Source organism: Pleuronectes platessa, chromosome 7, assembly GCF_947347685.1.
Source record: "Pleuronectes platessa chromosome 7, fPlePla1.1, whole genome shotgun sequence".
NCBI lineage: Eukaryota > Metazoa > Chordata > Actinopteri > Pleuronectiformes > Pleuronectidae > Pleuronectes > Pleuronectes platessa.
This window is the reverse complement of record NC_070632.1, coordinates 2,105,265-2,117,737: the sequence shown is the minus strand read 5'-3', so window position 1 is coordinate 2,117,737 and position 12,473 is coordinate 2,105,265. Positions and strand designations below refer to the sequence as shown.

Genomic DNA, 12,473 nt, shown 5'->3' with positions numbered 1-12,473 from the left:
AAGGAACAAAATAAAACCACATGTGCTGTTGTCAGAAGTGAAGACATCAGCAGACACATGTACAGTGCTGCTCTGACCGGCTGTCTGACCTCCAGCTCCTGTTCTGGATCTTTGTCCACACTGGGGACAGGAGGAGTCTCCTGAAGAACCAGACTGGTCCCAGTATGAGGTGATGCACTGTCTGCAGAACCAGTGTCCACAGCTGGTGGAGACTGGATCCTTCAGGACGTCCTGACACGAAGCACAGCAGGACGACTGCTCCTCCTCAGAAACATGACTCCTCTTCCTCTCCCTGTGAAGACATGTCCTGATAACTCACATGTCAAAGTCACAGGATGTCATTACTGTCTGTGAACCGGGGGGGGGGGGGGGGGGGTCCTCTTTCACAGACATGCTCAGAGGACTGATGTTTACCAGTGTGTGGAATTTGGTGCAGATCCAAATCAAAATGAGTCTCTAGTGGATTTCAAAGTGGTTTCATAAGGAGCGTGTTGGTTCTTGGTGGAGGTCTGAGCTCTTTGAGTGATTCTGAGACATTAGTCACCAACTTCAGTGAAGCTGTGTCCTAATGCAGGGGCCACACTAGAGGAAACTAGATCCTCTTCAGAGCAGGTCCCAGTAGAACCAGTCTCTTACTCTGTGGGTGAGGGTCCAGGTTCTTTACTGAAGTATGGAGGAAGTATCATGGACCAGTCACTCTTCAGAGACAGAAAGCTGGACCCTGGAGACTCTGCTCTCAGTCTGTGGTCCTGACCTCTGCAAACACAAACATGTTTTTATTCAGAACACATCATTCACTGGTTCATTCTGTGAGGATTCAGTTTGGAGCTTCACATGTTTGTAGCAGGTCTCTTACTTTGTGGTTGAGGGTCCAACTTGCTCTGAAGTGTCCTCGTCCATGTTGCACCGGCTGCGGCTCAGTTGTGGTTCAGGCCACGCTGCTCTTCTAGATATTCAAGGTCTGGTCTATTTCCTCTGGTTCTGCGCTCAGTTTACAGCAGAACACAGTGAAATGATCTTTCACACCAGTTTCAATGTTTCTGTTGAAAACGTCACAAACACAACTATTTGCAAAACTTCCTGTAGCCTACCCATTTCAAAATAAAAGCACTGCAGCGTTTCTCTCGACTGAATCAATTTATTATTTTTAAATGTTTTATTGTGAAATAGATGCAGGGCTTCATAGTTTGAAGTATTGGTATTTATTTGAGTACACAGGAATACTTATATACAAGTTAATATTGTGATCACATCAGAAACCTCAGAAGGGCTGGAGTGATATTAAAAGTAAAAAACTTCAGGTGAAGGACAATAGTCTTACTGATTCTTTCTCTCTCTCTCTCTCTCTCTGAGTGTGGTGGTGTAGTGCGTGCGAGTTGAGAGCGGTGGCAGTAAATGAGCGGGTTTGTGCGATTTTGATATCTTTATTGATAATTCTGATTATAGTTATATAGTGTATTGTTGGTTATAGTGTTGGTGGTGTTGCGGTGTACACGGAGGAGGTGTTAGGTGGTGTGTGTGTGTGTGTGTGAGTGTGTGTGTGTGAGTGTTTGCAGTCAGCTGCGGGCCGGCGTGCTAAACGCCGTGGACCTCGCCAGGTTGACCCGGAAGCACGGTATTAAGATCGCTCCGGCGTTCCTGTGCTCCGTGGAGGAGTGTAGTCTGGCCGTGGGGGGGGTAGTCGGCACCAGCAGCGTGAAGTCCGCTGCGAGGATGAACAACGCGGTTGTCATTTTTCTGGACAGCGTAGAGAAGGTGAACACGGTGGTGGCGAACGGGATTGAAGTGAACGATACGTTCGTGTCTGTTCTGCCTCTCGCACACCGGCGGTAAAAGTGACTCTTTCCAACGTCCCCCCGTTCATAAGAGATGAGACGTTGTTGAGAGAATTAGCAAGACACGGTAAGATCGTGTCTCAGGTTAAGAAAGTGTCCTCAGGATGCAAGTCCCCGCTGTTAAAACACGTGGTGTCCCACAGAAGACATCTGTTTATGATACTTAATAACAGGACTGAGGATCTGAACCTGGTGTTCAAGATAAGAGTGGAGGAGTTTGATTATGTGATTTTTGTGTCTTCAAACAACACAAAGTGTTTCAGCTGTGGAAAAGAAGGACACCAAGCAAAAGGGTGTCCTCAGAGAAATAAGACAGCTGACACTCAGGAACAACAGGAGGGGACAGGGGGGTTCAGCAGGAGCGTCAGGTGGGGGAACAGGAGGAGGCAGGCCAAGTCAGTGATATGGACATGGAGAGAGACGAGGAGGTGCTTAAAGTTCCTCGTCTTAAAAGAAAGACCAGGAGCGACAGTGGAACCTCCAAAGCTAAGAAAGGGACAGTGAAGAAAGGAGGGAGAGGAGCAGCAGAGTCTGAGTCTAACATGGAAACCGACTCTGCTGACAGTGAATCCTCCGACTTCAAGACAGGAAGCCAGAAGAGCTCAAGAAGCTACAGTGCAGGGAAGATGAAAGTGTTTCTCCAGAAGACAAAAAACATGAAGGGTTTGAAATTAGAGGATTATTTCTCTGATAAAGAGCAGTTTTCAAACTCGGCCCGGCTGCACATGAGCAGCAAAGGCAGAGGAGGTTTCACTGACCAGGAGATGTACAGACTCAAGAAAATAGTTCAGAGAATTAGACAGGGAAAGAATAATGATGATGATGATGATGAATAAAGTACATCCTGATTACCAACCAGTCCTGTTTTTTTGTGTTTTTTTTATATTTTTCAATATGAGTCTTTTAAACATCAGTTCTTTGAATGTAAACGGAGCCAGAGATGCTGTGAAGAGGTCTCTGATGTTCCAGCAATTAAAGCTGAAAGGGACTGAAGTGATATTCCTACAGGAAACACACAGTGACACTAATAATGAGAACGACTGGAAAAGAGAGGGGGAGGGGCAGGTGGTTCTTAGCCACCTAAGCACAAGCAGTGGGGGGGTGGGCATCATCTTCTCCAAGAGCTTCGCACCGGAGTCTTTAGAAGTGGAGGAGGTGGTGGAGGGCAGACTCCTGGTGGTGAGGGCAAAGGTCGAGCAGTTTTATGAATGTTTATGCTCCGGTCTCAGGACCCGACAGAGTCGGTTTTTTAAAAGTTTTAGACATGGCTTTAAGCAAAGTAAAAGTTGATGATTTTTTATTTTTAGGAGGAGATTTTAATTTTACAGAAGATGATGTTTTAAACAGGAACCACCTGGAGCCCCACAGAGCTTCACAGAGTGCACTGAGGCAGCTGCTGCAGGCCCATGATCTGTGTGATGTGTGGAGAAGAATGAATGACAGTAAGAGACAATACACCTGGACTCATTGCAGAGGGAATCTCATTTCCATGGCGAGGTTGGACCGGTTTTATTGTTTTAAACATAATTTTAGCATCTTCAGAAAGTGCAGTATACTCCCAGTTGGTTTTACAGATCACTCGCTGGTTGTGTGCAAAGTTTTTATCTCTAAATTAAAGTCTAGAAGCGCATACCGGCATTTTAACACGTCTCTTTTATGTGATGCACATTTTAAGGATGTTTTTAAGTTTTTTTGGAGCGGTTTTAAAGAAAGAAAGAATGATTTTAATTCTTTAAAGCTGTGGTGGGACTGTGGTAAGGTTGAGATAAAGCAGCTCTGTCAGCAGTATACCCTCAATGTAACAAGAGACATAACCAGATCTATGGAGGATCTAGAGTCGGAGATTATGGTGGTTCTGAATTTAATAGATTCCACTGGAAATCGAGATCATATTAAAGATCTCAAGTCTAAAAACCCTAACCCTAACCCTGGTTTGGACGGCCCCCTGTCGATGCAGGAACTCTACACGGCCCTGCAGAGCATGGCGGGGGGGAAGGCCCCAGGCATCGACGGCATTCCAGTCGAGTTTTTTAAGGAGTTCTGGAGCGAGATGGGGGAAGATCTTTTAACTGTTTTTAACGAGAGTTTTAGAGACTTGGTGCTGCCGATAAGCTGCAGGAGGGCAGTGATAACTCTCCTGCCAAAGAAAGGAGACCTTCAGGAGATCAAGAACTGGCGTCCGGTGTCGCTGCTATGTACTGATTATAAGATCCTGTCCAAAGCGCTGGAAAAACCTTCCGGAGGTGATGCAGGAAGTGATTCATCAAGACCAAACTTACTGTGTGCCTGGTAGGTCTATCCTGGACAATGTGTCCTTGATTTGTGATATTGTGAACTTCTCTAGTTCTTCAGGCATAAAAACTGATCTCATTTCTCTGGACCAGGAAAAGGCTTTTGACCGGGTTGAGCACCTGTACTTCTGGAAGACTCTGGAGAGGTTCGGCCTCAGCCCAGGTCTCATAGCTATGATCAAGGTCTTGTATCAGGACATTGAGAGTGTACTAAAGATCAATGGAGGCCTGAGTGCACCTTTTAAAGTATACAGGGGGGTGAGACAGGGCTGCTCGCTCTCAGGGATGTTATACGCACTTTCTATTGAGCCAATGCTAAAGAAGATAAGAGTTAATATTAAAGGGTTGATTTTAAGTGATTTAAAAAAAAGTCAAATTTTATCAGCATATGCGGACGACATTATCGTTTTTGTAAAAAATCAGGAGGACGTCCAGGAACTGGGAAAAATTGTGCACATTCAAAGCAGAATATCCACTTTTAGATTATAGTTTTTACAGAAGTATATCGTAGGTCCACAGGATGTTGTTTGGAGACAAGTGACGAGCAGCATCCTGAGGGGGACAACTGGGCTGGTTTTAGACATGCAACTGTTCTTAATGGATTTTAAGCTTTGTAAACTGTATGGATTATCTCCTTTTTATCAGTCCCTTTTTAAGACATGGAGCCTTTTTAAATGGAAAAGGCTGGAACCTACAAACTCTCTACACTGGCTTTTAGAAGAGCCGCTGATCAACGGAGCCAGGCTGGATGTCCAGAGCAGCTCCACACCAGGCCTCACCAGCATGCTGTGCACCGCCGGAGCTGTGACCCTGAGGGCGATCGTCGATGCAGCAGGTCCTGGACTAACAGACATCCCGGTGGTGGCGTCCCTCATCGGGCAGAGATCCAGGCGACAGACAGAACGCAGTTTAAATGAATGGATTAAAAGACTCACGGACGAGGAGGTGAAGATGCTGAAGGATTACTCTGATGGAGCGGAAACCCCTGATGACAGCGACCCCCTTTCCGGAGCTAGGTTTAAACCCAAACCTGGATGGGCTCTCTGGACTTTTTTAAAATAAAACAGACTGGAAACAAGTGGACCTGTACACAGCAAAAGGAAGAGCCATCTATGAATGCTGTGTTTTAACCCTGAACAGAAGCAAGCTGGATGTGAGGCCTGACACGGTGTGGAGGAGGAGACTGGATCTGGACATCAATGACAAACCGGTGTGGAGGGTTTTATACAAACCACATTTAAGGAAGAGAAGTGGTGACCTGCAGTGGAGGATTCTTCACGGAGCCATTGCGGTTAACAGTTTTATATCCGTCATCAACCCAACAGTCATGTGCAATTGTCCTTTTTGTGGAGAAGCAGAGACAGTGTTCCATGCTTTTTATGATTGTGAAAGACTCTGTTTCCTTTTTACTACACTGCAGAAGGTTTTTAAACAGTTTGGGGAGATGTGGAGTAAGAAGGCCTTCATTTTAGGAGTAGGGTATAGGAAAACAAATGAGTGCAAGTGGAAACTTTTAAATTGGATTGTAGGAGAAGCTAAAATGTCCATTTACAGCAGCATGAAGAACAGAGTGGAGGACAGGGCAGGACAAGAAGCTCTTCCTGTTTTTATCTCGCTGCTGAAAGCAAGAGTGTGTTTAGATTTTAGGTTTTCTAAAGAAATGAAGGACATGGATGGCTTCATCAAACAGTGGTGTTTTAATGATGTAGTATGTTCTGTGGTTGATGATGTTTTAGTATTTAATATTACTTTCTAGGTAGGTTTTAGTATTGTTCTGAATCGTACTGTACATATCCATTGAAACATTGACAGCGTTTTTGTATAAGCTTTGAAAATAAAGGTTTCAAAAATCAAATCAAATCTCTCTCTCTCTCTCTCTCTCTCTCTCTCTCTCTCTCTCTCTCTCTCTCTCTCTCTCTCTCTCTCTCTCTCTCTCTCTCTCTCTCTCTCTCTCTCTCTCTCTCTCTCTCTCTCTCTCTCTCTCTCTCTATATATATATATATATATATATTTCCTGATCTATGCTCAAACCAATCAACTACATTAAAGTTAATTAATACAAGCTTGTAAAAGTTCATGTGTTCTTCAACCCCCGGCCACTAAGAGAAGGAAACTCAACATCTAGAATCATTTCACGTCATAAAGGCTGGAAATGAATCACAGAACTTTATAGACAGTAACACTGAGAGCACATCAGTCACAGCTTGAAGCAGCCTCTGTATCTCCACTCAGTCTATGGCTTTGTGCCCAAATGAAGGTCAAACACAAGCTCTTCTTTGTACATTGACAAACATTTTGCCTCATTTACTCAACTAAAAGACAAGTTTTCCCTTCCGTCAACACACCTCTTTAGATACCTTCAGGTTAGAAACTACGTCCGCCAAAGCCTGACTAAATTTGAATCTCTCCCTGACGAAAGTAGGATTTATATTTTCTGGCTTGGCCCACCGGATTCAAAAGGCTTGATTTCAAGCTTTGTCAGGGTATTCTATGAACAAGTGAACTATGCCACCCACTCTTTGAAAAAGGCTTGGGAGGAGGAACTGGGTCTCCAGAATGATGACATTGTTTGGCAGGAGGGTCTCAGCAGAGTCCAATACTGTTCTATTAATGCGAGACATCACTTAATCCAGTTTAAGGTTATGCATAGACTCCATTATTCGAAAACCAAACTACATAGAATATATCCTACTGTCTCTCCTTTGTGTGATCGGTGTAAATCTGCTGACGGATCCTTAAACCACCTTTTCTGGACGTGTTCAAAGCTGTACGACTTCTGGTGTGCAATATTTAAGTGGTTTGCTGAAATGTACAACTGTGTGTTCAAACCTGAGCCAGAGGTGGCACTGTTTGGCTTCTCCCTGTCTCTTTTGCCTCGAAGTATTCCAGTACAGCACACCATCATGTATGGAATGTTAATTGCAAGGAGACTGATTCTAAGGCTGTGGAAGTCAGAAGCAGTGCCACTCTTCAAGACGTGGCTATCGGAACTTTTTTCTCTATTACACATGGAGAAGATCCGATATAGTTTGACAAACAATCTTAAACAATTCTACAAGATCTGGCAGCCATTCCTGGACCATCTTGCTCAATTTGATGGAGATCTAGAGCAGCTATGAGACTCACAATAGGCCACTCACCTCTTTTGTTTTTTTGTAATGTTTTTAGTGTACTAGTGATGCATCAATACATTTAATTGTCTTGAGTTGTACGCCCTGTTTGTTAGTTTTGTTTGTTTGTTTGTTCTGTTCTGTTTTTATGCCTTTATTTTATTTTATTTCAATTGACTCTTTTTTTCTTTCTTTCTTTCTCTACCTGAAAAAACCCTAATAAACATATTGAACAAAAAAAAAAAACACAAGCTCTTCAACTTTATATTCACTTTAAAACTCACACAAAACCAGACTGAAGATGTGTGTGTGTGTGTGTGTGTGTGTGTGTGTGTGTGTGTGTGTGTGTGTGTGTGTGTGTGTGTGTGTGTGTGTGTGTGTGTGTGTGTGTGTGTGTGTGTACCTGGCTCTGCAGGGCGATGTTCCTCACACCTCAGCCAGTGAGTCCAGAGCTTTACTGGGATTCACAGTGAAGACTCTCGACTGGTTGGTGACCACTGCTGTAACGTATGATGGTGAAAACACGTTGTGTTATTAAACACTTGATGAACAGATGCAGATAAAAAGTGAAGCTGTGAGTTAACTCTGTTAATTAGTCCTTTGAAGGCTCTTTGATCCAGACCTGCTGTTCACATCTGTCTCAGGGATCCGATCACATGACGTCTGTCACCAGGTGTGAACTGACAAACTTAGAGTCATGTGATCAGCAGACGGATGTTAACAGCAGGTGTGAGAGTGAGACAGTGAAACTTTCAGAAAGTTGTGTTCACACTCACCTGCTCACTTTCCTTCCTTCTGCTCGTCCAGGTGAAAATGGAGTCTGACCACTCCCTGTTCTCAGGCTCCTCCTCCCTGTTGAACCAGTTCACTCTTGATTCCACCCAGTTCAAAGTCCAGTTCATACCCATGAAGATAAACTGGTTCACAGTTCATGTTTTATTGTGATGTTATGATGTAGATAACAAACTTCTGATCATGTATTTAGTTAATAATGGACGGTGTGGGATCATGAATCCAGATCTTCACTTTAACACTGAGTCCTGACTGGGAGCGTATCCTGGGACTGAGCCGTACAATGTGATTCATCATGATCACACACAACTTCATACTGGTTTTGTGTGAGTTTTAAAGTGAATATAAAGTTGAAGACTTGTGTTTGACCTTCATTTGGGCACAAAGCCATAGAACTGAGTGGAGATACAGAGGCTGCTTCAAGCTGCTGACTGATGTGCTCTCAGTGTTACTGTCTATAAAGTTCTGTAATTAATTTCCAGCCTTTATGACGTGAACATGATACTATCGGTCTGATCCGTCATGTCACGTCATGTAACATTTAAACAGTCCAGTCACAGTGTTGGTTTATAGATCTATAGAAATACAGCTGCATTGTGATGCATCATTTGAACGTTGTATATTTCAAAAACTTGACCAAAGCCTTTATCATCTTTTCATTGGATTTATTTGACATGTAAGTTGTCATTTAGTGTTTTATTCACATACAGTATAAAACAATTTGATCTCAAATCTTATTGGAGAATCGTGACGTTAAAAAAACAGTTTTTATTTGCTTCAAAGAAAAACACACGTTTGTTTAACTATAAACACAAAATATTAAACTCTCACACATGAAGGAAGGAAACCATAGAAAATAGAGTTCTTTAATATACATCATCGTTATTAATAATTATTAGTTACAGAATTGATAAGATGCACAGACCAGGTATTTTCAAGCAAGGTCCATTTCATGTGTGTGTCTCCACTCAGGCCTTTAATCCACCCACTGTAATAAGTATAAGGTCTAGATCTCATCAGTGTAGATCAGCAATACATAAATACATGTAGAACAACTACAAGTTTACATGAGGCAGAGCGAGAGAGGGGGAGAGGGGGGAGAGAGAGAGAGGGAGAGAGAGAGAGGGAGGGAGAGAGAGAGAGAGACTTTTGACTTTTAAGTTAACCTTTATTTAAATCATTTCATGAAATAAACGTAATAAATTACACTTTGATCATATCACATTTTACATAAGAAAACTACATGTCACACACCCACACTGAATTTAAAAAAGAAGGACCAGTGAACCGTCCCCCTCTATTGAACATAGACCCCCACTGGGATGTAAAAGCTTCCAGGTTACTGGTCAGGCTGTAGAAGGCATGTTCTATTTTCACGTGAGTTGCTACCAAGCCTTTAAAACACTTCACCACATCTGTCCAGCCTTCACCCAACATCTGGTTCTTCCTGCTCTTCCAGGTGGCCAGTTTAGCCAAACAGGAAGTTAACCAGGACGAGCGTTTCAAACAGGAAGTTAACCAGTGCGATAGTTTCTCTGTTTCTTTTTTTGTATTTAGGCCCAAAAACAAACAAAGGGAGAGAAAAGTTCCCTCAGCCAGTGCTGAACCAGACCAGAAGAAAGTCACGAGGGGACGCTGCACATCCTTAACCAGACCTGGAGGGGGCACCAACAAAATAAGTCTGTGCCAAAGAGACGAGGCGACCAAGTTATTCACCATCAGAACTCTCCCCCTGTAGGACAGATAAGGTAGCAACCATTTCCATTTGGACAACTTTGCTTCCACCTTTTCCAGCACCCCCTCCCAGTTCTGCCTCTGAAAGTATCACTCCCTAGATGGACTCCTAGAACCTTCAATCCTTTCCTTCCCCACCGGATATTTCCAGGAAGACCAGGCTCAGTCCCCGGGCTCCACTGCCCCATTAAAAACCCCTCACTCTTCTCCCAGTCTTTATATACAGTCACTGATCATCTTTATATACAATATATTTATTTCAATGTGTTTAACTTTGTGTGGAACTAAATCAATTTGTGACGTGAATCCAGGAACTTTAAGATCATAAACAAACATATACACAGAATGTGGTTCTACACACATGGAGACATACTGAGGGACAAAGGTGGACAATAATAAAGACAAACTTAAACACACTGTATGTGACTCTTTATAGAGGGTTTATATATTCTGCTTGTGTTGTGTCATTTCAATAAACACATTCTTCATGTGAATAAACACAATCGGGGCAAGAAGGTTGCTGGTTTGAATCCGGTTCAGATGGGGTCTTCCTGTGTGGAGTCTGCATGTTCTCCCCGTGTTTTCTCCAGGTGCTCCGGCTTCATCTCACAAACACATGCAGATTAGGGGTTGTGTAGATTGGAGACTACACACAAGCTGCTGCTGCTTCAGCCTCTGGATCCTCAGGACACAGCTCAGCCTCCGTCCACACACACTGTCCTCTTCACACTCACCTCCACGGAGATATCCCCCACCACCTGTTGAGAGAAGAAGACATCAGTGTCACAGAGACTCACTTCATCAGCTGTGAGTCAGTGATGCAGCTCATCCAGTAGAAAGAGCAGCAGGGACTTCAGTCCTGTTCAGAGGTGGAGCAGCTTCCTCTCTGCTTCATGTTCACGTGTTGGAATGAACACGCTAAGAGCTCAGTGTGTGTCCTCTGCATGTCAAAGTGCAGAGTGGACACCTGAGAGGTGGATTTACTGCTGTTACAGGTGAAGCCATGTTTCACTGTGTGTTGATGAACATCTGCTTCTGACAAACTGGGACCAGAGGAGACAGATGGACCTCAGCAGAGGTTCTGCTCTGTATAAAGAGCTCCTGGTTACCATGTGATGAGGAGAGGCTTCAGTCCCACTGATCTCAGAGCTGTGACAAAGATCCACCTGATCAGTTCTTCACTGATGAAGTGAGAGGACAAACTGTCTCAGATCAGATGAAGACGACACCGTCTCTGTCCCTCGTGTGAGGCTGTCAGCTGTGGTCCAGCTTGTGTAAGTTACAGCGCCCCCTGGTGGCATCTGGTAAAAATATATTACGTAACCACGACATAATAACGTGTGAACGAGATAAATAACTCGAGGCCACGAGATCTGAATCTATTGTTTACTAACAAGACGAGTGGAAGACAAGAAGACACACACTGTCTCACTGTCTCTGAGGACACACACTGACTCTGAGGACACACACTGACTCTGAGGACACACTTTCTCTGAGGACACACACTGTCTCACTGTCTCTGAGGAACAACACTATCTCTGAGGACACACACTGTCTCTGAGGACACACACTGTCTCACTGTCTCTGAGGACACACACATGGACCTGTCTCCAGGAAGCTGAGGTCATCTGGTGTTTTGGGGACAGGATGAGTCTGGAGACATTGAGATGTTCTGGGTGAGTTAGAGATCAACTGAACCAACCAGACGTTGATTTAAACTTCCCTTATCCGTCCCTTTAAGGAGAGTGTGCACCACACAACAGTGTAGAGTCACTGTGGTCAGTGGGGGGAGCTTCTATACGGGTTGATCTCCAACTTAACCTGGAGCAGGTTAGCTTTCATCAGAAGTTACCATGGTGATTGACCTGGTTAAGAAGTGGACGAGCTTCGTAGAACTGAAAAAACTAAACCTGAAGTTAACCTGATAACCACAAATCCTGCTTGGTAGCACAGACCCTGGATCTGTGATACTGACTGTGTTTAGTAACATACTGATGAAAGCAGCGTGGACTGACTCCAACCATCTACTGACCTCAGAGTCTCCAGTCCACAGGTTGGACTCTTCTGTAGATCAAACAGCTCCTTCACTCCTGAGTCCTGCAGGTCGTTGTAGCTCAGATCCAGTTCTCTCAGATGAGAGGGGTTTGACCTCAGAGCTGAAGCCAGAGAAGAACAGCTGATCTCTGACAGACTGCAGCTCCTCAACCTGGATAAAGAAATAAAACTTTGAAGTAAACTGAGTTCATGTGTGAAAATAACAGACACATAATCATTTCACACAGACTCATAACATGGAAGATAAATATGAAATCAGACATAAAAACGAGTCCTAATTCAATTCAAATAGATTATTTGGACCCGGTCTCTGTCCTGCAGATCAGTTTAGGAAATCCAGAACTAAACTCAGTGTTTTAACAAGAAGCTGAATATTTAAAATGTCACAGATTAAATAATGAATGGATTCAAGTTATGTATGAAGAGGAATTATGTTAAATTAGAATGAAATGATAAATTATGTATAAATGCATTTTTATAGATATGTGATCTACAAAAGTCAGTCAGTGAACTGACCTCAGAGTCTCCAGTCGACAGGTTGGACTCTGTAGAAAACCACACAGCTCGTTCATTCCTGAGTCCTTCAGGATGTTGTTTCCACTCAGATCCAGTTCTCTCAGATGAGAGGGGTTTGACCTCAGAGCTGAAGCCAGAGA

General features: G+C 43.6%; 1 protein-coding gene across 4 annotated transcripts in view; it reads right to left on the bottom strand.

Moving 5' to 3' along the window:
- The window catches only part of LOC128443883 (NACHT, LRR and PYD domains-containing protein 12-like), a 101,169-nt gene that overhangs the window by 60,832 nt on the left and 27,864 nt on the right, over window positions 1–12,473 (bottom strand). Inside the window, exons 1-3 of one of the 4 annotated variants that reach the window (XM_053426088.1) lie at window positions 857–1,034; window positions 637–756; window positions 78–292 (exon numbers count right to left, since the gene is read on the bottom strand). The exons of 2 other annotated variants lie outside the window; for them this stretch is intronic. In XM_053426088.1, coding sequence (XP_053282063.1) covers window positions 78–292; window positions 637–756; window positions 857–900 — 379 coding nt within the window. In that variant the 5' untranslated portion in view covers window positions 901–1,034. Of the gene's footprint in view, window positions 1–77; window positions 293–636; window positions 757–856; window positions 1,035–5,257; window positions 5,380–12,473 lie in introns of those variants that run through there. One more of the 4 variants, XM_053426087.1, reaches the window with a different exon arrangement.